The following is a 24,202-nucleotide window of genomic DNA, read 5'->3' on the forward strand; positions in this document are numbered from 1 at the left end:
AATGGTAGCAAGATACCCTGTTTCATTATTCCAAAAAAAAAGTCATGTTATATCCAAAAGTCCTTATCTCATCATCATCCAAAATATCCCCATCAGTCATGTTGCTTCCCACATCGAATCAGAGATCATCGTATGTATCTGCGGTCTGGTTAGTACCCACTCACTCACTCGCCGCATCATTTCCTGCCCCTACGTGAGTCCTTCTTCCACTCCTTCAGCCACGCTTTCACAAATTTGGCCTCTTCACTCTGCGCATCGGCCACCGGTTTCGGCGGCAGCCCAGGCTTGGTCTCGTTCGGGAAGAGGCCGTTCTCATCCCAGTGGTGCACGCCATTCTCGATCAGGATGAACGGCTCGCTGACGGTGTTCTCACGCGGCGGCAGGCCGATTTTATGAGGACCAGCGGCACGCCACGGATCACGCTCGCCGTCCACAAAAGCCAGACGCGGGTAGCTGATGTTGAAACCGCCCCACTTGTTGATGCGGTCAACTTGCGCCGGCTCGGTGATGCCGAACGCCTCGCGGCAGACGATGGACGAGAAGGGTACATCGATCAGGCGCGACAGGAGCGGGCGATCGGTGATGGGCACGCCGGAGCCGGTTTGCAGGAACCCCCATCTATTATCGTTAGCGACTACATTCGCGCTCATCAAAGACGAAAACAAAGAAACTTACTCGAAACAATATTGGTACGGCCAGAGACGCCAGTCCTGCGACAGGTCGTCCTGCTGGTAGTAGGTCGTGTTGTAGTTTGTGAAGCAGCTATCCTGCGTCCTCCCCGAGTCCGTGCAACTCTGCACCGTCGTAGCATCCACGTAACCAATGTAGTTGAGAAGCTTGGGCGTGAGTTCGTCAAGTATATCCTCCCAGCCGCCCGCCACGAGCAGCTCGCGGGCCTCCTTTTCTAGCCCCGCAAGTTCAGGGTACAGGTTCGTCGTGGCAGTCAGGTTCCCACAGTACTCCCCAAACCCAGTGTAGTTCAATGCCGGGTCCCAGTTCAGGCCCTGCAGGCCCGAGATGCCGTACGAGATAGTGTACGCAAAGTCGTCGCTTCGAGTGAGGTTACCGAGGCCAAACGCATTCTTCAGACGCTGCGGGTACTCAGTGTAGCGTTCGCCGATGAGGATAGTGTCGACCATGTAAGTGAGCCTCCGCGTGGTCTCGATACAATCCTTCTCCACGTAGGCGTTGTGCGCGTCGTAGTACTGCCAGAAGTCCCAAATAGCCTCGGGCACGCCGGAAGAGGAAATGGCGCCCCAGTAGACGTCCGGGTACAGCTTCCGCAGGAACGCAACGAACGAACCCGCGTACGAACCGCCATAGGCAATGTACGGGTTCTTGGCCGAGGTCAAATCCAGGTGCTCCAGTCCCTCGTACACGACGTTCTCCGCAAAGTACGCCATGTCCGCCAGCGCCTGGTCGGTAGTCAAGAAGCGCAGGTTCTCGGTGCTGAAGTCCGGGGTCGGGTAGCTCTCGCCATAGTAGCGGTGCTCGAGGATGACGCCGAGGCCGTGGGTGGCCTTGGCCAGCTGCGCGACGATGCCCTTCTGGAGGAACTCGAGACGGTCGGCACCATTGGTCTCGCCGCCCTGCAGGACGATGACGGGGCCGCCTTCCTTGTAGTGGCTCGCGTCGAACCAGTAGCGCAGCGGGAACTTGTCGTCCGTGTGCGGCTCGTAGATGCTGTCGTTGTGGAAGTGGTCGATTGGCACCTGGAGCGTGTGCACGGGGTACAGCTCCGCGGCGTCCCGGGCTGCGAGGGCAGCGCGGTCTTGTCGCCGGTTGAACTGAAAATGGGTCAGTATCCCGTGCGATTGTTGTTTTAAAAGCACCGATTGAGAGGATACTTACCTGTCCTCTGGGATCTCGGAGCGTCGGCACGCCATCAAGCACTCCGCCAAGGCCCGCGACAAGCTGTGCGAGGCACGCAGCGCCCACGGCAAGACCAGAAAGTCTCGCCATGCTGAACAGATACAATTGACGACAACACTGTAAAACAGCACAAAAAGAAACAAGTACTTACCTTCGCTCTCGCGTGCGATCCCACGCCTTTTTGACACTCCCGTCCTCACCCGCAAACTAAAATTGTCCCGAAAGAGTTGATAAGCCACTGTTGCAATGCGTGGAGAAGTGACATTCTGGTCGCGAATGTGGAAGGTCAACAGGGGAACGCTTCGTGTTGGCAGCATACGAAGTCCCAAGCTTCCAAGCGAATCCTCCTCCCAGGCCTTCCAGGGCATGCTTCGCAGCTTCCTGTTCTGGGCGATGACGATCTGCACGCCTGCAATGCCCGGCCAGTGACAGGTGGTGTCGGGCCGGACAAGTCCCAAACCGATAGGGGCCGCTGTGGGGTTGGCTTGCGTGCGACTTGGCACAGCGGGCAGGTGCACCTTGATGGCAGATTGTTCGGCAGTAGGGTTTCGTTGCGACAAATGTCAATTAACGTTCTTTTCTAGGTACCTTAGCCTGCACGCATTATGACTAGTGTATTAGGAGTCTCAATACTCAATTACCCAGCATTAGTTTTGTCAACAGTTGACTCCTCCTGTTCCCCTCATAGGTTCCCCAGATCTCAACATTCCTAAGCCTGGCAAGCGACCTCCTGCGCAAACTCGTGGCTCGCAAGGCTCCCATCCGGCAGCTCATTCAACTCAGCGCACTTCGCATGCAACTCAATAACCGCACAATCGCCCTGGTCGTCACCCGAGGTCGGCACCTCGCCATAGATATACTGCAGCGTGACAAACGTCTGGTTGTAGTACGGAATAACCTCGTGGCAAGCAAGGAAGGTGCCTGGGCCAAACGCGTTAACCGCAAAGCCCTTCTCGTCCACGTACGCCGGCGACCCCTGGCCGACGCTAATGTCGATGATGCGGCGGGCGTCGGTCTGCTTCTGGATTTGCACGCTGACGGGGAAGGGAGGGGTGCCGCTGTCGGTCAGGAGGGTGCTCTCGTGGCTGGCGGTCGAGCCGTTCTGGTAGAAGAGCCGGGGGGTGCTGTCGCTGAGGACCGCGGCGGCCAGGCCGGCGCCGGTGTGTGCCGAGCTGACGACGAGACCCTCGGCCGACGGGGTGATGTCGATGTCCGGGTTGGTCACGTGGGCCGTGAGTGTGAAGCCCTTGGAGGTGGTGTCGCGGCAGCGGTTCTGGTTGGGCAGCGCAGTGGCTGCGGCCGCGAGGGCGAGGGTGGCGATGGTGGTGCGCATCTTGGATGTGGTGATGGATATGCTGAAGTGTTGATTTGCTCAAGTTACTGATGTCTGTGAGATGGTCCTCTTTACACACAACTTGAACTCGGAGGACACCGGCTTTTAACTAACTATCGTCGCGATCGATCGTCTACCCGAGGGCGAGATCCCAGCGATGGCTGGAAGGTGGGTTCCCGTTTCCTGGTTTGCCGTCCGGCGAATGGGGCCGCAGCGGCTGGACGAGCCAGTCAGTTGACGTTGCAGCAATTCGTATTCCACCCATCACCAACCCTCGCGCCCGAGCAGCGGCGACAAAAAGAGATTCAGCACCTCGTGTCCGTCGTCAAACCGCCACGATCCTGAGTTGTCGAGCAGGATCGCCGCGGTGTACTGAGTAAGAACCATCGTCGGCTGGCGACTCCGAAACCTCGAGAACGGCAACATTGTCGAAATCGTCTTCCTTTCTTCATTGCCCCTGCGTTAGTTTAGTTGCAATGCATCAACCTTCAGCTGCAGTCAATTGTTGCCTCATTTTTCCGTCGACCGAACACGAAACTCGTGTTGTAAATACCGACTCGCACTCCCAATCTGGAAAGCAATGATGAAATGGTAGACGCTCACCGAGCATCTAAACTGCCGGCCGACTTCATATTTTTGGACAAGGCACGTCCCGTGGACAGCAGTGGCGGCCCGGCCCTGGAGAAATCCGGGGTAAACCAACACGGCCCCATAATGATCACGCCGAGCCCAGCTTCGGTGTTTTCCGGCAGGCTTCAAAAGCCGTGGCCTCGGTGACTTCGGCTCCGTGTACGAAGTACCTAGAGGCAAAACCGGTGTATAGTACGGACTACTAACTTGTGTTACCGTCGAGTTTTCACGCTGGGGACCGATTGCGCCAAGACGAAACGAACATACCCATCTTTCATCCAAATGAAGCTCCGATGGCTCAACACTTCCCACAACACCCACTGTGACAATACCAACCACGTCGAAATTTTAATTTGGATACTTTTCTGATCCACGACGGACGTCGTCGGAAAACAAGCTATGTCGCGACTGGACCAACGCCCGCATCAATAGCCAGGTGCGTCGCCGTCAGCAGCAAGTTTCGATCCTGCAAATGCAGCCTGCCAGGCACAGCTTCGGTTCTGGTCGCCTCGCCCCACTGTTTAACCTCAGTACTTCTCAACTCTTTCCCACAATGAGGCTGAATGGTTCTAGAGGTTAAATGATGAGGAAAACACTTACCGCGGTAGCAAGTGGTATCACTCAGCGTAAACATACTTAACTGACTACGCATCATAAATTCCAGACGACACCAAGCCTTCACCCTCTTACCTCAGCTGAGTGAGCCTCGTGCGCTTTCCCAGCCTTAACCTTGTTTCCCAACTTTATTTTTCAAATCAGTTCGGACCTTTTCCCGATCAAGCGGCCGAGCCACGCCATTCACACCCAAAACCATCAACAACCCCATGTCACATCCTACATCCACCGCTCTTTTGCTTTAGCTCAGACACAACATGCAAAGCGGCAAACGTACGAGAGAAACCCAGGACTTGCCTCCATCACCCAGGCATCAACTCGTCATTCCGAGCCCCTCGCACTCATTCCGCCAGCCGAGGTAACCCCACAATTATCTCCAACTCGACATTTTCGACAACGCGAACCATAACCCCGAGCTCCAGCACGGCCCCCAATCGCGCTTTCCCCGAGCGCGGACAGAGCTCGGAAATATGCAGGTCTTCACCTCGAGACTTCCTTCAACAGAAACAAGCAGCCAAGTAAAAGCCAAGTTTTTCTCGCTCTCTCTTTTTCTCTCCAAGCTTTTCCGCCGTCCGATGATCAGCGCTGTCCTGTACCCCTCCACCCCGCAATCCCCACCCAAAACGGAAATCCACAATCAGACATGATACAGTGCGCTCACCTCCCCCATCGAAGCTGAACAGCTGACATACTGTACGCAGTATGGACATGGACGACCACCCATTCAACGGCAAAGCTTCCCTTTTCCCCAACTATTACCCAATTGAACCACACATCCCGTTAGGTAAGACATGTAACACATCAAGTTTAGGACCCCGGCTTAAAAAGTTTGCCAACCAACGGGCATACCGCAACGGAATGCAAGAATCCACTTTGAGCTTGCTTTCATGCCCCACCTTCACAATAAACGTAACCTGCCCGACGCGGGAACAACAACGACCGACAACAACAACGAAAAAACCCCGACCAAGGTAGCATGCTGTACTGTACATTCTGCGTAGGCAAAGTAGGACAATCCCCTCTTCCCCGCTAGGTAGAGTCCATCTCCGCCATCTCCGGCCATCTCTGCCACCGGGGCACCGTCGCCATCGTACCCTCATCTCGTCTCATCTCACTTCTTACTCAATTCTTGATGAGTGATCAAAAGTGCTCGTAAAGCCAAGGCGTGTCATTCGCGAGAAGCCGAAAGAAAGCATAGCCGAATATCAGCCCAGTCGGCAGTCGGAGCCAAGCTAGCGCCGACCCCTTGCCCGTGGGCTTCATCGAAGCCACAAAAGCTTATGACCGGGCCGGGATAGCCCTTGGATCAACAGAACTGCGACGTCACACGGCTGTAGAGGGACATCCCATCCCAGCCGACACCCACTGAAAGATGACCGGGAAATAAGAAAAGCGCATACACTGTGCCCCAGCGCCTTTCCATGTACAGTAGTAGTCGGAGCCTACACTAGCAAAGCTGATGTGATATTTTGGAGTACCTTAATTGATGTACATATACACTGTACGAGTGTCCAAGGTGGGGAAACATCCAGGGGGGGTGCGGTACGGACTTCGCGTCTTTGAGGGCTACCTACCTGAGCTTCGGTTCGACGGTTGCCGACCGAGTCGTGTTCCAACGGCAGATGGCGAAGGGGAGTGGAGGGGGGAGGGGTGAACAACGTGCGCCGATAATTTGCATATTTTGGTTTAAGCCCTTCGGATGGTTCGTGGAATTTGTAATTATTACTTTCTTATTTTGTATAAAACTATGTGATTCCTCAGCCTGCTGTGTCCTATTTCCCTCTGTTCAGCCCTACCTGCATATATCCCTTACCATTACCATCCCATATTTAATAACATAAGACGACGATACCCTGAACAGACAAATCGCCAACACCCAACCGACGAAAACCGACAACAAACGATAACCATGTGCGGAATCTGCGTCAGCGTCCGCCTTGACCGGCGGCAGCGCCAGACGGCTTCGGACGAGGAACGCGCCAACCTGGAAGCCGGTCTGAGCAAAGGCCTCAACTTCATCGCCCACCGCGGGCCAGACGCAAAGGGCATCTGGATCAATGAGGATGGTTCTGTCGGTACGGTTCCCCAGCATATCATCAACCTCCTTTGCTTCAGGTTAAGGTAAAAACAAAAGCGCTAACATTGGTGGTGTCTGTTTGTAGGCCTTGGACATAACCGTCTCTCCATTAACGATCTTTCCGAGTCCGGAAACCAGCCCCGTACGTACGCCCGATATATCCTGAATTCCCTAGATCCCAAAACCCAGAAAGGAATACAATAAACCAAGACAAGGAGAGATGAGGCCAATAAAACGGCACAAACACACATAATATACCAAAAAATACACTCCAGACCATCTAACAAATGCCGCATAGACCACTCGCCCGACAACAAAATCCACGCCGTGATCAACGGCGAGATCTACGACCCCAACGACGCTCTGCGCACCGAGCTCGAGACTGTCCACGGCTACCACTTCCCCTCGCACGCCGACACCGAGCTCGTCATCGCCCTGTACACCGTCTACGGCGCGCCCGACTTCCTCACCCATCTACGCGGTGAATTCTCCCTCGTGCTGTACGACGAGCGCGTACCCGGCGCCGAACGCATCATCCTCGCGCGCGATCGCTTCGGCATCAAACCGCTGTTTTATACCGTCGACAAGGACCGCCTGCTCATCGCTGCCGAGGCCAAGGCATGGTTGGGCCTGGGATGGGAGCCTGAGTGGGACGTCGGGTCAATCGCCACGGGCGCGTGGATGCTGGGGGAGAAGACGCTGTTCCACGGGGTACAGAAGGTGTCGCCTGCCGGGTGGGTCGAGGTTGGCGTGGATGGGAGCATCAAGAAGGGTTGGTACTGGGACATGGATTATAAGGACAAGGTGAGTTCGCCCAACCTGGAATGCACGGTGGGCCTTGGCCGATGGGACCATTGACTAACGCTGTCGGCTGGTAGCGCGAGAAAGAAACGAGATCGATCGACGAGATGGTGCAAGGAGTGCGGGAGCGGCTGATTGATGCGATCCGGATGCGGCTGCGCGCCGACGTGCCGATTGGTATCTACCTCTCGGGCGGTATCGATTCATCGTTGCTCGCGGGCATTGTGACACATCTCGTGAAAGATGAGGGCATTAAGTTGGGCAACCAGGACGCCACAAAGCGAATCTGCTGTTTCAGCATCGAGTTCCCAACTGACGACAACTTCAACGAAGCCGGTACGTTGCGCTTCCTCCCTTCTTCCCCCCGATATGTCCCGAATGCTGACCAGGTGTAGACATTGCCGAGCGAACGGCCAACTGGCTAGGTGTGCAGATTCTCAAGAAGCGTATGGACGAGGAAGCTCTCGCCGAGAACTTCGCCGACTCGGTCTACCACTGTGAACACCACAACCTGGACCTCAACAGCGTCGGGAAATTCTGCTTGTCCACTGTCCCTCGCGAGCACGGCTTCAAGGTTGTACTCACTGGCGAGGGATCTGACGAGCACTTCGCCGGCTACCCCTTTTTCGCCCTGGACGTGCTCGGCGAGCCTGACCTGGCTATGCCCGAAACCACGCTGGCCAGCGATAATGCCCTCCGTGAGGACCTCTGGGGGAAGTCCTTCGAGGCTTTGAAAGGCGTACTGACCTCGCGCGCGGGGTGGTTTAACCACGGAATACCCGACCCGGAGACGTTCCGCGAGATCAACAATGTCCAAATGCCGTTCGTGACCCAGACGTGGCAAGCGACCTTGGACCTTTTTGAGCCCTGGGTACGCGAGCAAAATGCCGGGTACAACTGGGCTGCGACCCAACTGGCGCAGACCCAGCCAGAGGCCCGCGAGAAGATCCGGAATAAGTGGCACACGCTGCACAGCTCCCAGTACCTTTGGAGCCGGTCTCTGCTGGCCAACAACCTCCTGACATGCCTGGGCGACCGGACCGAGATGGCACACAGTATCGAGGCGCGCCCGCCCTTCCTCGACCATGTGTTGTCCGAGTACGTCAACGGGCTCCCGCCGACCGTCAAGATGGTGTACACCCCGGACGAGAAGAATGTCGCCCGCAAGGGGGGCCTGCCGTGGTCCGGCAGTACCAAACGTGTCGGTAGCCTGTTTAGCGAGAAGTGGATCCTCCGCGAGGCCGGTAAGCCGTACATCACGCAGGAGCTGTACGACCGCAAGAAGCACCCTTATGTCGCGCCTAACCGGTGGCCCAAGGACGGACCCATCCACAACAAGCTGCGCGGGATCTGCACGCGTGAGGCCGTCGAGAAGCTTGGTTTCGTGAGTTGGGAGGTGGTGCAGAAAGCGCTGGAGACGGGGTTCGGGGATGATGCAGACGGTACCGCGTTCAGGAAATTGCTGGTGGTCGGTGGGCTCGTAACAATTGGCGAACGTTTTGGCGTGAAGCGGGCTGAATTTGCAGGCGCAAACGGGGGAAGTGGGATATAACGAACGGAAGCGGCGGCGAGCAGAAGAAGTGACGAAAGACCCCCGAACGCCAGGCTCCTTGTGTACATAGATCATAGATCGAAACGATATAGAAAGAAATGGCCAACAACCCGCTAGAATCCAAGCCCGTACTGTACCACCAATAAAAATGCTGCCAAACCACCCACTACCGGATCATTCCATGACTCTTTGGATCAACCGGCTGACCCGCTTTCTTTGCTGCACGAACCTTTCTCCCACGCAGGTAGTCCTTAATGCCCATAGTTGCCATACCCGCAGTTGCCAATAAGAGTACAAGAGCGATCGAAGCCATCACAACCACGGGAAACCATATGGATACCTCGACGAACTGGCCCCACAGGCCCGGTGGCTGGTCCTTCTGGCCCTTCGAATCCAGGGCTGCGAGCCCAACCTGCATGGAGTTGAGCACAGTGGAAAAAATCGCGAAGATAGTGATGACCGGTGTCAGGGTGTGTTCTAGGAACGAGCCCCATTGTGGGTAGATGTGAAAGTAGGCGAGGCTAAATTTGCAGAAGAAGGCGACACGGTTGATGCGAGAGAGCCGGAGTTCGCCGTAATGGTAACGGCGGTTGGTCTCCTTGTCGAGGACTTTGGCGAATGGGAGGATGAAGTTGCACCACTCTTCGTAGGTTGGGGTACTGCCGTCGCTCTTAGGAGGAATGATGTGCAATTTGCAGGCTTCCCTGTAGTCGTTTTCGTACTGGATGAGCATATAATATGTCCGCATGAAGCCGAGGCAAGCTCCCAGAATCTTGTCCTCATCGCGGGCACCCTTGTCGTGATCCTTAAGATAGTCCCAGAAGGCCTTGCTGTAGAAATACGCCGGGATGGGCTTAATGTACATCAATTCGTAGTACCAGACGAGGTGGAGGCCTGGGTTTTCCGTGACTTTGATCGCACGAGCATGGGATGCTTGGTGGTGCAGCGGGTTGATGTGCTTCCAGTACGGAGTCTGCACGAAAAGGACCTTCATGAACTTCATGAGCCCGTCAAGATCACGAGTATTGTGGTTGTCGACAAGGTACGTCGGGAGATCCAGCTTCTGGTTACCGATGACAGGTTGCTCCCTGTCGAACCGGAAGCGTGGTTGGCCGGGAAGGTATTTCTTTTGAACACCCTCTTTGGTTGTCAGCAGCAATCTCTTCCCCGGCCCCGGCGAGACGGTCTCCAGGTCGGTGTTGAATTCCAGGTCCAAGTTCTCGAAGACAGCGAACTCTGGCGTTTTTTCACTCTTTTCAGCCGCCGAGAGCTCGGCCTCGGACCCCGATTTGTTGGGCAAGCCGGACGGCATGTTAAGCTATGGTGCCTACCGGCCTGTTTTCTGCGCAGGGGAAGGCTGTCGGCTTGGAACAGGGATCAGGGCATTCGGCGTTGAGTCAGTTTGGGCGTTTTCTGTCCTCTCAGGCTGGCGTCGTGTCCCGTGGCTGCGTTGGTGTCGTGATGATTCCGTTTTGTCGCCTTGACTTCGAGGAGAGATTGAAGAGACGGCCAATTCGACCCGGGCGCCAACATTTTATCATCTCACTCAGAGCACTGTTGGCGGCAAAGAGGACGGCACGGGAAGCGCGAGCCTTGCCCAACCCATGTGTCCCCCTCCACGACCCTTGGCGCACCACCAGCCAGTCCCGGGGCGTGTCGCTGTCCCCACCCACCTAAAACACACAGGCAAGTGACCACCATCCACCACGCCGTCCAACCTGGAACGACATCTCGGGCCCCGATTTGGAGAGTTGGAGGCGCACGGGAACCCTGCCTGAGGTGCCGCCGAGTGAGAACATCTGGGTCAACGATCGTAAACCACTGAGAATGGCTAGAAACTCACCTCTGGTGTCTGCTGGCAAAATGCAGGGGAAACCAACAACCGGCCTGATGGGGCAGTGTGCATTTCGGCTGCTCTCGCACCAGCGGCAAAGCAGCGAACCACCAGCGATCGCCCGCTGCAACGCCCCACAAGCTGAGAAAGTCGCATCTTCCCCGTGCAACGGAAACTGGGAATACGCAACACCAAAACGCAAGGCGGCGCAAGGCCACCAATGACCGCCACTCGAACCCCCGGAGTTGCCCTTCGTTGCCTATCTTTGGCCAAATGTGGCCAACAAGCAGACCTGCAGCCAAGCGTTGACTCATTGCATGTGAAGAACTCGTCGCCTTCCTATCCCAGGTGCAAAATGGGGATTTGGAAGCGCCGTCCGGAGCGGCCTGTTGATCTCGATTCCGGCGCGCCCCGGGCCGTTGGTTCAAAAATAGGCGGCCCGGTGCAGCGGACCAATTGATGCGACCCATGCAACCACCCCATAACCAGTTCCCACCACCACCGCTGCTGCCCAATTTTTGGGTTCCCGCATCCATTCATCGCGCGGACAGAACCGCCCGAAGTTGATACCGATCGAGCCTGATGGGGGCCAAATGCGCGAGCGGTGAAGAAGATGAGCATCGGCAAGCGGGCGGCGCGTAACACCCAGTCGAGTCCAAGGTGTTGTGTTGGTGATACCAACCAACCTTGGAGGTTGTTGTTGATTGGAAGTACGGAGATGCGATGAGAACGCGCCAAGTCTACTCACAGTTAGGCGGCAAATTCAGTCTTTAAGCAGGAACGCCAGGACACAACCTGTTGTTTGCCGACATCTGTTCTTGGACGGGTCGAGGGAGGCCCCCACCTTACTGAGAAAGAGTTGGCTATCGCAGCACTTCCGCATTGGGTACATCGCGAAGCTGTGAATCCCCTTGCCCGATGGTCGCGATGTTGCCTGGGGCTTGGCTCATGCTGGCTTGGTGGTCATCCCGACGATGTCTTCTTAGAATATGTCACTGTCGGCTCGTTCATTTTCGAATTCGAGGTCGAGACGATCGAAGGCTGCCATTTGAATCGAGGTCGGTTTGTCATTCGATCCGTGCTGATGATGGTGCTCAACGCTTGAGCGGGTGGAACGTCGGTTGTTGCGGGTGTCCATATCCCAGTTTCGTACGCATCGAAAAGATCTAGGGGCATTTTAATTGCGTGTCGCAACCGTGGTCCTCCTAGGAGCGTCATGATGAGGCCAGATTTGAAGAGGAGAAGATTTTGTTCTGCGCGACAACGACATGACGCCAATTCGAAAGCTCCTTCCCTCAACAAGAGGTGGAGCCTTAGCCATCTGCTGTGCGCCAGGCGTGACCCACTGCAAGTGCCCACCAACTGTACCTTCGGCGTCGCCTCGATCAAGAGCTCTTGAAAAGAACCCTTCAAGAAGTTTCTTACGGGTTAATTGCTTGTGAACCGCCGTAAAAGACTCTAAATCAACCAAGCGATCGCTCAGGTGCAAAGCTTTGGTGTGATGTCGAATGTGCCCCACAAGATCTCGGATCCCCTGCATTGCGTCTTCTCAACATTAATTTTTAAGTTGACAAAAACCCGAATACTTCTTAACTCAAAGCCCTTACCACGGCCCACGAACAACGGAACTAAAACTACATACTTGGGGCCGACAAGTATAACCCAATTGAAGCTTCAAGCAACGCTGCTGTACTACTGAGCCCCAGTCTATTCATTTGTTATACTGACTCGTATCCATCCTTGTACATCGCTACGATATGCCCGACACATTTGGTCCAATTCTCAGGACGTAATTATCAGCGAGACGATGTGTGAAGTCAAGTTTCACAGAAACCACCACCTTTCCATCACACCACAGTCACAGCCCTTGAATGGGCCGCCATTTGCACACCGCCCGCAGATCGCACCGCTGGAGGGTTGGACTGATTCAGATTCTCAGCTGGATCCAGTTGAACTCCGAGACGTGTGTTCGTTGCACAGCGGCGGGCTCGGGTAGTTAAACCTGAGCAAACCAGCCAAGTGATGCGGACAACCTACAGTCCGAACAGGATGACAGTGCCCGTGGTGTTCTCCTCGGCTTTCCTCACGAAGTCATGTTCTTTCCCCCGTAACACGTTCATCACTTATCATCTATGCGTGCACCTGAGAAAACCATGGGTTCTTTACAACATTCCAACCCTCAAAATCCCCAAAGCAGCCAGCATCGGGCCAATTCAGACCGACCTGCTCTGGATTCTGGGAGCGCGAGCGACGAGTTACCGGAGTCAGCTCCACGACTGTCCGCAAGGACATTCCTAGCAGTACTGGCAGTATGCCTTATCTACTTCGCTCAGCTATTTAGCCTCGTAGGCGCTGGCGTGGTGAGTAAATTCTCCTCAGTTTCTGAAAGTAGCATTCACTGCTCACACTACACAGCAAGGACAAACCATCGGGGCTCATTTCAATGACAGCAGCCAAGTCGTCTGGTTTCCAGGATCCATCGCGATTCTCACGGTCGTCCTCAGCCCCATTGTATCCCGCGCCGCCGACTACTGGGGCCGCAAATGGCTCCTCGTTGCCCCGACCCTTATCGGTGCGGTCGGATCCGCCGTCATCGCCCGCGCGACCTCCATTAACATGGCCATCGCCGGCTTTTGCCTCGTCGGCGCGGCATTTGGCGCCCAACCCCTCTTGCACACTGTCGCCTCCGAAGTCCTGCCACGCCGTTGGCGGGGTTGGGCCCAAGCATGCGCCATTGTCACTGGCAGTCTCGGCAGTCTTGTCGGCTTGTTCATGGGCGCAGCCCTCAACCGCAACGCAAGCCCGGACTCGCCCGGCTTCCAAAACTACTATTACGCCGCCATGGCCTGGTTCGCAGTCTCGGGTCTCATATGCGCAGTCGTCTACCACCCACCCCCTCTTCCAAGCCAACTGGGGATTTCTTCGCACCGCACACGCCTAGCCCAGCTTGACTGGACCGGGAACTTCCTCTTCGCCGCTGGGCTGGTTCTCTTCTCCGTCGGCCTGTCGTATTCCAAAAACCCCTACGAGTGGACCGATCCACGCGTGAGCGCGACGTTTGCCGTGGGCGTAGCGCTAGCCATAGTGCTGATCGTGTACGAGACGCGCTGGAAACGCGACGGACTCTTCCACCACGGCCTGTTCTCCCGCAACCGCAACTTCGGCCTCGCGTGCCTCGCCATTTTTTTCGAAGGGCTCGCCTTCTTCGCTGTCAACAGCTACTTCTCCTTCCAAGTCAGTTTGCTGTACACCCCGTCTGATACCATGCTTGTCGCGGTGCGGTACAGTTTCAAGTTCATCTTCACTGCTATTTTCGGATGTGTGGCGGGGTGGGCTTCGACACGGACACGCCGGGTACGGTGGATTACGGTGGCTGGCTTTATGTTGTTGGTCGTGTTTTTCGCGGGCATGGCAGCCAGTGGGCGGGATAGCGATCACGCGGTGTGGGGATTCGGGACGATGATGGGGATCGGGTTTGGGATCTTGTTGACGACCTTGATTGTGGTCGCGCAGTTGTCGACGCCACCCGAGTTGATTAGCGTCGCGAGCGGGCTTTTTATCTCGGTGCGGTCGTTGGGCGGGAATGTCGGGTTAGCGGTGTACAATGCGGTGTTTAACGACGCGATGAGTCGGCTGGAGCAGAATGCGAGGGAGGTAGTTGTCCCTGACGGCTTGCCAGCGAGCAGTATCCCGTCCTTTGTGGCCGCGCTGGTAAAGCGGAATGAGACAGCGCTCAGGGGCATCCAAGGCGCTACCCCTGAAATTATCGAGAGTGGTACGAATGTGCTTTTGAATACATATGTGGTGGCGTTTCGCAACGTTTGGATAACGGCTGGGAGTTTCATCGCCTTCGCGGCCCTCGGTATGTGTTAAATTGTGTTTGATTCGTGAATCTGATCCGGGCTAACTTTCCTCTAGCTTCACTGTTTATCATTGAGGAGGAGAAAGAGTTCAACATGCTCATTGATAACCCCATTGAGAAAAAGGGACAGGTGGATTCTGCGTAAGGAGATTGGATTCTAAGGTGAATTGGAATGATGATTAAAGCTGCTTCAACAGCATAGTTAAGTGGTTGAAATACTGGTAGACTTGGTTATCGTCTCTCTAGTACTATTTAATTATTGACACTCTGATTCCGATTCATGAGCATTACTTACTATGGCCTCGTTTCCCTTCGTCTCGAATAGTTTACAATCACAAAATCCCTCCGTTAAAACAACAGTAGTTATTGGAAATACGTGAATGTTCAGCTCTAGAGGTAATTACCTGTAAGGGAGTAAATAACGTTACTCGGTCTTGCCTTGCAAGTTCCCCACGGATTGCGCCGCTTCAACAATATCGTGCTGAACAGCGCCTACTTACCTTTAACATTATCGACACCCTTTCCCCAGCCAGTCTCGCTGTGGCCAAAAAAAAAGCGGCACACTCAAACAGATAGCTCAAGTCCAATCCATTAACATTCGATCAAACCTTGGTAGATTTTGATTGATTTACTCTTTTTTGTCATCTTTTACTTTTTTTGGTTTATTCTTCTTGGTCTTTTTTCACTTTTGTAGCAAAGTAAGTTATCCAGGGACTGGGTCTGCCGCTTTTTTTGGCCACAGCGAGCCGGTGAGTATGTCTCTTCGCCGTTTCTTTCGAATTATTCGACCCCACATGCCGTTTTGGGACATCCCAATACGGAAATCTCCCACGAGTTCGGGAAGCATGCTTGATGCGGGGCCGGTATATCCGGCGTCTCCGCCCCCCCCGAGATCAAAGTCCACCCGGAGGCGGAACAAAACTGGGAGTTGATCTTGATTTATTCATACTTGGTCCTTTCACCAAGGGGAATTGTTATGAGATCTTGATCCTTTTTTATATGCAAAGCTCTTCCGCAGCGGCACTCCTACACGAAGATAATCTGGGAACGACGATTTTAAGTTCTGACCATCGTGAAGCCCCCTTGTTTTGGACATTGTGGTTTGGGCTTGGCGCATGTAAGTGGGCCCCGTTCCAAGAGCTTGGCGACGGACCTGACTTCCGTTCACTTCAATCAATGACGGAAGTGTGGATCGCCATTCGACCCCGAACCGTCCGAGTCGGGGGTCGGCGCGGATGAACGCCGCGATGGACTTCATCACCGAGGTATCTCGGGCTCTCTTGATGGGCCGTTATCCCGGTTATTAAGAATCTTTTGTTCTTCATGATACGATATCAACTCGCCTGTCGGAATAACTCCTCGACGGTCAATATCTCTTGAGATCTTGTTATGGAGGAGTGTGATCTTCTTTCGACAGCAAGAATCGTGATTTGGTGGGGATAACCGCAAGGAGTAACACTGCACGCGAGCACCCTCGGTACGTTATTTGTACAACGTTAGATTCAGATATCACGTAACAAACTTGAACCGGTCGTATCACAAGGTTTTCCATCACTTTTCTCCACGGACCTGATTCCATTTTGAACGGTTTTCGAAGACGTCATGCCGAAGAGTACTCTACCTACCGGCATCCATGGATCCATGGCCTTTTGCGGCCCGCGTGTCTTCACTGTCTCTTTGCAGGGAAGTTGCAGTGTGCACAAACACCGGTCCACCTAACATCCACTAGAAGGGTTAATTCCTCCGCCTTTCAATGTTCCGACTCATCCGACGTCAGAATAAATCCTTGGGAATGGAACACCTATACTGGCATCCTGTGCCTGAATTAAACCGAAACCGAAGACTCCTTCTTGTTTGGTTATTCCCTATGTTCTGTCTCCCGCCATTCCTCCTTTTCTTGGGCTCACAGACCCCATTTGCCTCGGGCCATGGCCACGTCCCGAATTCCGAACTATTCGTGGTTGAAGATATGCTAGCAAGCAGGTCCCTTGGCGGTTTGGAGGTTAGAGCCCACCTAGCAACACCGTTGGAGGTCACAAATATTGGTGGGTCAACATGTCCTCCAACATGTCGTGCGAGCCTTGAACTTGGCGTGGAATCAAAGTGGCACCCGACTTCTGAAAAACCTTGACTGCCAAGATTCTGTGTTCCGGTTGCTCCTTCCATCTGCTGTGGTGTCATGGATCGCACCGGGAAAGAACGACTGCCCGTGTTTTGCGGGCCCGATGGATTGAAGTGAGGGTCATTGCGCCCGTCCACCCGCTGTAAACTTTGGGTGATCAGATAACAGAACCCCTCCCATCTGTTGTCGTCCGTTCCCCTTTTTTATGACCAATCTTCAATATTCAAGCCGGCTTCTCTCGTCTTTCTCCTCAATATCATACCTTGTCGCCGGTTGCGTTTGGCCCCAAACATCCTTCCGGGAAATATGGCGCTTGGTGCGATGCTGGAACCTCTGATTGTGGTCAGCCTCTTGGTGTTTGGCACCATCGTTAACCGCAACAAGGTTAGCGGTGCCAACTTCGGGCTACCGCGGTCTTCCACTCGGCCGGAACCATGGCAGCACCTTAAGTACGCCGCGGATCACGAGACCAACGACGATGTCGAAACAGGCTGCGCCAGAGAAGACGAACTTACCCTCCTGCCGCCTACACTGAGCCGCTTTAGCAGCAGTTCGAGTGATACTCTCATGGATGATGTTTCGGCAAAGACGGCACCGCGGTGGCGGAAACGAAGATTGCGGTGTCTGGGTTGGGAGAAGGAGGTCACGACACCGAATACTGAGATCTTCAAGGACCGTTTTCTCAGCCGGGTGCTCCAGAGGTTTCCGTTCCTCGTCGAGGTGTGGTATTGGGCGCTGATCTACTGGGTATGTCGACAAGAAGCGGCGGTTATTTCGGCCCCCTTTCCTAGCCTTTACTCCCACCCGAACAAATACCTAACGTGTGTAGGTCTATCAACTCGGTCGCGCCTTTACGGCTGTCACGCTCCAAGAGTCCACGGTCAACACCGCGCGCGAACACGGCCTTCAGGTTATCCATGCTGAACAAGCTCTTGGTTTGTTTGTCGAGCCTGCTGTGCAACAATGGTTCCTCAAAAGGCCCACGCTGATGCGCTGGACTAACAAGACGTATTCGTTTATCCACATTCCGGGTACTATCCTCTACCTGATCATCCTGTACCACATCACGATCGCCCGGCCACGACATAAGCTGTTACAGGAGGAGAGATACAGAGACGGGTCGGACGGGCACTGGCCGGCCACGCTGAAGAACTGGCGAGAGCGGGCGCCTGCTTTCGGACCGCCGATCTACGAGCGACGGAGGCGGACCATGGCAATGTGTAATCTATTGGCGTTTATTGTCTTCACATTTTGGCCATGTATGCCGCCACGACTTTTGAGCGATCCTACCTACATGGGAGAGAACTCTGAGGAGGCCAAGGGGTACGGGTTTATCGACACTGTGCACGGCGCGGACGGTGACAGCAGTGTCTGGACTACAAATCGGTTTTGTAACCAGTATGGTGAGCACCCTAGCTCCGTCGGAGTGTTGTTTGTGATGAACCTGGAGTAAGGTAAGCTAACTTTCCCCTTTACTTAGCCGCGATGCCGTCCCTTCACTTTGGATACTCGTTCCTTATCGGTTTGACCATCGCCGCCGTCCCACTCCTACGCAACAAGCGCAAGTCGCTTCTCTCCCTTGGCGGCCGCCGCACTGTAATCATCGCCATTGGCATGGTGTACCCGGCCATCATTCTGACCGCCATCGTGGCGACAGCTAACCACTATGTGCTGGATGCCGTGGCAGGAGCGGTCGCGTGCACCGTTGCGTGGATGTGCAACGACGTGTTGTTGAACTTGGTCCCGCTGGAGGATTATTTTTTGGCGACCCTGAGGATACATAAGCCGTGAGGGGAGTTGGGTACAAGAGGATGGAGCGTTAAGGGGCAGCGCTGGCAGTGGTTAAGAAGATGCAGGCGCGCTTCGCTTCAGCCAACGTGCTACGGGGGGTTTGAGGAATAGGGGTTGATGTGCATTAACAGGATTAATCCGGTCGTCCGAGACCGTTGACTGGCTAGTGGAAGGGAATGGTGGTCGAGGGCGCTGAAAGATAAAGAGGAGTATGAGACCATTTTGTGGGTGATTGCCTACCTCCGTGCCGCCAATGATTATCTTTCACCTCATCTTACACTCCTGCTGGGGCCATGAATCCCGCTCCTTCCTCAGCAGTATATAACCCAGTCCACAGCTCCCACTGCCACCGACCTCCCAATAGAACTCACGCACCGGCGTGTTTAGTTCAGCGGTATTGGGAGGGACCCGAATCGAGAGGCTGGGGGTTCGATCCCCCCAAGCGTCGCATCGAAAAAGCCCATCAGGGCTTTTCGTAGCCACCGGGCCTTATCACCGAGATGAGGCCCGGTGGTGAGCTTTTGGCTTTTTTCTTTACATATTCCCCTTTCGTTTTCGATTTTTAACTCTTAGTCATCAATGCCTCAATATCGCAGGTCCGTACTGCGACTCTACGTCGACGGGTTGTTGCTAGCAGCTGTAATCTTGGACCCAAACTTGTTGATAGATGGACTGGGATTTTCTTTCTCGGTACTACTCATTCTGAACCCTAACCCTCCTTTAAGATCCGACCACTTACACGGCGCCTGGTGCAACGTCATGGAGAAGATGGGACGGGCCCGGACACAAGCTCCCTGCAGCTCAGACCCCTTTTTAGCCCGGTGAGTCAGCCTGGTGAGTCGAATATTGGATGGGAAGTGAGGGGTTTGTCCGTGTTGGTTGGCCGGAATGTGGAGAAGCGGTTGGATTAGGTGGCAGTTTGATGACGGGTTCAGTGCAACAACCAACAGTGTCGGTGGTGTTGCTGCGGCCCTCCTCGTTTTGCTCGCAGAGGGTTTTTGCACAATTGAGCATTGCTAGCGGTTGGCAAGCACGGCAAGGTGGGGGCGGAAAGGTGGATCTCGTGGGCGATCTGGGAGATCTGATTCGCTGGAGGATGACTGATTGCCGCTTTGGGGTTGACGCCAAGGCGGTTTGTTGCCTGTTTTCCATGGATGGTGGTAGGGCTGAGAGGGAGGGCACATTCGTCATGAGGGTTGATCTTGGGGAGGGGATTGGTATAAAGCTTGGTTTTCTCTTGTGGATAAGTCTTGGGAGAGTTTTGGTTTATCATTGTTCATCAACAAGTCCTCATCCACATTCACGACCACCAGCAGTCGGATCAACCCTGACTTGGACAGACTTGCCTGTTTCGGGCATATCTTGAACTTCGACTTAGCTCAGCACTTTGCTCCAACATTATTCTGGGCTTAATTTTTGGGATTTACCTTTTACACATCGTCTTAGTGTCCTTCCTCCGATTCACAAGCAAAGATGGCTGATCACGGTCACGTTTGCGGGCTGTATTACATCGTCCCGCACCCCCGCTACGCATACCACACCCAACGCAAGTACCTCCAGCAACTGTCACTCTCAGCCCATACCAAGATCGTCTCGTCGACCAGCCGGACCACCCTCACACAAAACTTCGTCAACCCTAAGTCGGAGAAGCTCAAGGAGCTGCGGTACACCTTCCCTCTCTACGCGGGCGTTTCGGTCGTTGACTTTGTCTGCACCATCAACGAGAAACGGGTTATCCGCGGGGTTGTTAAAGAGCGCGCTCAGGCAAAAAAGACGTACCAGGAAGCCGTGGACCGTGGCGAAACGGCTGGGCTACTGGAGCAGCTGCCGGAAGCCAGCGATGTTTTCACAACAACGATCGGCAATGTGCCCGAGAATGCCGAGCTCAAGATTGAGATCACGTATCTCGGTGAGCTAAAGCAGGATGTGGGCATCGATGGAATCCGGTTCACCATCCCGACCAGTATTGCGCCACGGTTTGGCGACTACCCCGGCGAGTTGGAGCCGAGTACTGGCATCGACAAGAAGAAGAGCGGCATCAGCATTGTGGTCGACGTCGAGCTGCCCGCGGGTTCCAACGTCAAGAATGTCCAGTCGCCATCTCATCCGATCTCGGTGACTCTTGGTAACACTGCCGAGGGTGCGGCTCGCGGCGCCGACATGTCACTGCAGAAGGCCTCGGCCACCCTGGCTTTGTCGACCGCAGAGCTCGGAGACGACTTTGTCCTGCAGGTCGTGGCAACCAACACCGGCGACCCTGTGGCCGTGCTCGAGACACACCCGACGTTGACGAACCACCGCGCACTGATGGCCACGCTGGTACCCAAATTCAACTTGCCCGCGTCGCGGCCCGAGATTGTTTTCCTCTGCGATCGCTCTGGTTCCATGATGGGGTCGAACATTGCCAATCTCAAGACTGCGCTGCAGTTGTTCCTCAAGTCGCTTCCCGTGGGCGTCAAGTTCAACATCTGCTCCTTTGGCTCACGGCACGAGTTCCTGTTTCCCGATGGCTCGCAGACGTACGACCAGTCTTCCCTCAAGAAGGCCACGGCTTATGTCGACACATTTGAGGCGGACTTTGGCGGCACCGACATTTATGACCCTATGGAGGATGCCTTCAAGAAGAGATACACCGATATGGATCTGGAGGTGTTTCTGCTGACTGATGGCGAGATCTGGAACCAAGCTGCGCTCTTTAAGCTGCTCAATGAGAAGATTGCCGAGAGCAAGGGCCGCGCGCGGGTGTTTAGCTTGGGTATCGGGAGCGATGTGAGCCATTCCCTGATCGAGGGCGTGGCGGAAGCAGGGCATGGGTTTGCGCAGTCGGTGGGGGATGACGAAAAGATGAACACCAAGGTTGTGCGGATGCTGAAGGCATCTCTCACACCGCATATTGACGATTACAAGCTGGAAATCAAGTACGGCAAGGAGGGCGAGGCAAAGGGTGCGGATGCGGAAGACGAATTTGAGATTGTCGAGAAGGTTTTGGACGGGTTGGTCTTGGATGTGAACGAACCGACTCCATCGGAAGGGGCCACGACAACCGAGGAGAAGAAACCCATATCCTTCTTCGACAAGTCCGCCGATCCTGACGTCGAGATGGCCGATGCCTCGCTCGATACCTCGTCGGGCGGAAAATACTCACATGTCCCGGCGATCTCGGAGCCCAAGTTTCTCCAGGCCCCTTTCCTCATCCCCCCGATTCTGCCCTACTCCCGCACTACCGTCTACGTCCTATTTTCTCCTGAGACCATCCAAAAGCAGCCCAAGTCCGTCATTCTCCGCGGCACCTCGCGCCACGGACCGATCGCGCTCGAGATTCCGGTGACGGTGCTCGAGGAGAAGTCGGAGACGATCCACCAGCTGGCAGCCCGCAAGGCCATTCGCGAGATGGAGGACGGCCGCGGCTGGATTTTCCACGCCAAGGATAGCACTGCGGATGGTGCTCAGTTGGTTAAGGACAAGTACCCCGGCCGTTTCCAGGACATGGTCGAACGCGAGGCGGTCCGGCTAGGCGTGACACACCAAGTTGGTGGCAAGTGGTGTTCGTTTGTGGCAGTGGAGGGTAATGAGGAGAGGCACGAGCAAGAGGAGCCATCTCAGCCCGAGTCATCGGCGTCTTCAAGGAATGGAGGAGGCAAACGGCGCCGGCACCTCTTTGGTGTTGGTAAGTCTACACATTCTTATCTTGCGTTGGCTGAACCCAGCTCATCGGCGTCTGCAGGTGACCCAGGAAGCATACGAAACCGTTCCATCGGGGAGGCGAGGAGTTCTAGTAAGCCTATACAGTTTTCAGTTTCGTTGGCTAGACCCGGATTGCTAACCACTTGTTTCTTTCCAGCGGCAACAGCGAGCTTCGCCCCCAGAGCCTTTGCTGCACCCGTAGCTATGTGCGCCAGCGCAGCGGTGCCTCCGCCACCTGCCCCGGGCGGTGGTAGCCCGTTCGGGAGCTACGCAGCTCCACCGCAGGCGCAGATAGCACAGCTGGATATGTATTCGGATTCAGGGTTCAGTACGGTCGGGATGCCACGCAGGAAGGCGAAGGGCATGCGCAACATTCTACCCTCCGAAGACGAGGAAGACGAAGAGTCTGACGACCAGGGGTTTGGGTTGATGGATGACGGCCCCAGTTTCGTCCCCGAGATTGGAGAGAATGAAACGGAGGAGGAACTTGAAGAGGTGGAACCGGAGGACCTCTCAAAGCTATCACAAGCTGATCAGCTGAACCGGCTTGTCGACTTACAAACTTTCGAGGGATCCTGGGCCTGTGAGCCACGCCTCCTGGGGGTCATCGGGCGCGGAAAGCTGGACGAGAAGACGCTCTCGCAGGCGGCGGCTAAGGCTGGGTTCCAGGTTTCTGGGTCTGCGTTGGATGCCTTGGCGACCGCGTTGGCGCTGGCGTTTTTGGAGAAGGAGATGGCGGATGAGGCGGAGGAGTGGGAGATGTTGGCGGAGAAGGCGAACATGTGGTTGGAGGGGAAGTTAGGGGAGATTCAGGGGGAGGAGAGGGGTGTGGAGGAGTATTGTGAGGCGGTGAAGCGGTTTTGGGAGAACGTGAGGAATTAGGGGAGTTAAAGGGGGTTAACATGTGTGTTTGGAGGATATTTTTCTTTTTGCCCCTTAAGGGATTACCGGCTTTTTAGGGAGCTTCCAAAGTGTTTACTTGGTTGGGTTATTGTATCTTCCCGGTATTGAGTGAGGTGCGAGCTTGATTATTAGGTGCTTTCGCAGTATTTTCTTAACTTGTGAATCTAGTTCTTAATTAACTGTTGGCCAAACCCCTGATGAAGTGTGGAATAAAGTCTTATCCATTGACTGTAGGATTTGGTTGTTCAGCAACGCTGTGTTCGTTGCTCTGCTCACTTCTATTAAGAATGTGGTTTGAGAAGTTAATTCTGTCCGGGTTTCGTCCGTCCAAGTAAGTCCTCAGCGAGGAAAAACAAAAGTAACAATAGAACCATCCTAGCATCTCGCTTGGATTATGGGTTTCCTGGTGTGATAGGTAACAAGCACACCTGTCGTTAAAATAATTATCAATAATTCCGTGACGTTTCAGATGAGTGAGTCACATAAGTTTGCTGCCCCTGACATGAGTCCAGGTTTTCACCCTCGCTCCTTCCCTCGCGATTGGGTTTCCCGTCTCCGTTCCCGTTTCCGCTTCCGCTTCAGTCACCGAAGCGGAAGCGGAGAGCGGAACAATGTCCGCTGCGAAGCCGTGACGCGTCATGGGAGGGAGAGAGGTTTCCTCGTTTAACCTTTGCCGAATGAAGAGGCCATGCATGATGCGGGGCAAACTCCTGTGGCTTGCATGGGTGCTGGAAACAAAGTGCTGTGGAAGTTTTGGGCTGCCGGATATAGGGTTTTAGTGGTGGGGGTGTAACTTCCGGAGTGTGCCTTACCTGGTCTGGTCTGCCTGGTAACCGGCTAGACGGCCGAGAGTGGGATTTTGTGACTGACATGGCAACGGGAACGGGCTGGGGTATTTATTAACTGGGAGTTTCCCCCCTTCCCCCCTTCAATTTTTTTTTTTTGTTATTGGATTCGGCGACACCGTCGAGCGCAACACGCGGGGAATAAGACGCCGACACAGCGATACTTTCTAATTAATTCCGGTTTAATTACATTTCCAACGACATCCCCGAAACAAACCAAAAAAAACAAAAAAAAAAAAAAAAAAAAAAAAAAAAAAAAAAAAAAAAAACACAAAAATCCC

At 54.6% G+C, this 24,202-nt stretch overlaps 7 protein-coding genes across 7 annotated transcripts; 4 read left to right on the forward strand and 3 right to left on the reverse strand.

The window, feature by feature from the left end:
- Positions 1 to 176: 176 nt before the first annotated feature.
- Positions 177 to 1,962, reverse strand: C8A04DRAFT_40248 (serine carboxypeptidase S28-domain-containing protein; the record flags this gene model as incomplete). Its single annotated transcript, XM_062784875.1, has 3 exons — positions 177 to 618; positions 676 to 1,787; positions 1,852 to 1,962. The coding sequence occupies 3 exons, from the start codon at positions 1,960 to 1,962 to the stop codon at positions 177 to 179; spliced, it is 1,665 nt and encodes a 554-aa protein (XP_062633420.1).
- Positions 1,963 to 2,581: 619 nt separating this feature from the next.
- On the reverse strand, positions 2,582 to 3,205 carry C8A04DRAFT_40249 (uncharacterized protein; the record flags this gene model as incomplete). The annotated part of the gene is made up of 1 exon (XM_062784876.1): positions 2,582 to 3,205. The coding sequence occupies one exon, from the start codon at positions 3,203 to 3,205 to the stop codon at positions 2,582 to 2,584; it is 624 nt and encodes a 207-aa protein (XP_062633421.1).
- Positions 3,206 to 6,359: 3,154 nt separating this feature from the next.
- C8A04DRAFT_40250 (uncharacterized protein) lies at positions 6,360 to 8,880 on the forward strand (the record flags this gene model as incomplete). Its single annotated transcript, XM_062784877.1, has 4 exons — positions 6,360 to 6,525; positions 6,826 to 7,331; positions 7,406 to 7,664; positions 7,724 to 8,880. 4 exons carry the CDS (start codon positions 6,360 to 6,362, stop codon positions 8,878 to 8,880), a joined length of 2,088 nt encoding a protein of 695 aa, XP_062633422.1.
- Positions 8,881 to 9,046: 166 nt separating this feature from the next.
- Positions 9,047 to 10,192, reverse strand: C8A04DRAFT_32470 (uncharacterized protein; the record flags this gene model as incomplete). The annotated part of the gene is made up of 1 exon (XM_062782105.1): positions 9,047 to 10,192. The coding sequence occupies one exon, from the start codon at positions 10,190 to 10,192 to the stop codon at positions 9,047 to 9,049; it is 1,146 nt and encodes a 381-aa protein (XP_062633423.1).
- Positions 10,193 to 12,867: 2,675 nt separating this feature from the next.
- Positions 12,868 to 14,721, forward strand: C8A04DRAFT_40252 (putative siderophore iron transporter protein; the record flags this gene model as incomplete). The annotated part of the gene is made up of 3 exons (XM_062784878.1): positions 12,868 to 13,074; positions 13,130 to 14,576; positions 14,633 to 14,721. The coding sequence occupies 3 exons, from the start codon at positions 12,868 to 12,870 to the stop codon at positions 14,719 to 14,721; spliced, it is 1,743 nt and encodes a 580-aa protein (XP_062633424.1).
- Positions 14,722 to 17,004: 2,283 nt separating this feature from the next.
- On the forward strand, positions 17,005 to 18,489 carry C8A04DRAFT_32472 (PAP2 superfamily-domain-containing protein; the record flags this gene model as incomplete). Its single annotated transcript, XM_062782106.1, has 3 exons — positions 17,005 to 17,445; positions 17,528 to 18,101; positions 18,179 to 18,489. The coding sequence occupies 3 exons, from the start codon at positions 17,005 to 17,007 to the stop codon at positions 18,487 to 18,489; spliced, it is 1,326 nt and encodes a 441-aa protein (XP_062633425.1).
- A 1,473-nt stretch (positions 18,490 to 19,962) lies between these two features.
- Positions 19,963 to 23,055, forward strand: C8A04DRAFT_15302 (von Willebrand factor type A domain-containing protein; the record flags this gene model as incomplete). The annotated part of the gene is made up of 3 exons (XM_062778434.1): positions 19,963 to 22,097; positions 22,299 to 22,623; positions 22,669 to 23,055. 3 exons carry the CDS (start codon positions 19,963 to 19,965, stop codon positions 23,053 to 23,055), a joined length of 2,847 nt encoding a protein of 948 aa, XP_062633426.1.
- Between the last annotated feature and the right edge of the window lie 1,147 nt (positions 23,056 to 24,202).

The sequence above is a fragment of the Dichotomopilus funicola genome, assembly GCF_033296635.1.
Source record: "Dichotomopilus funicola strain CBS 141.50 unplaced genomic scaffold C8A04scaffold_89, whole genome shotgun sequence".
In the NCBI taxonomy this organism is placed as follows: Eukaryota; Fungi; Ascomycota; class Sordariomycetes; order Sordariales; family Chaetomiaceae; genus Dichotomopilus; species Dichotomopilus funicola.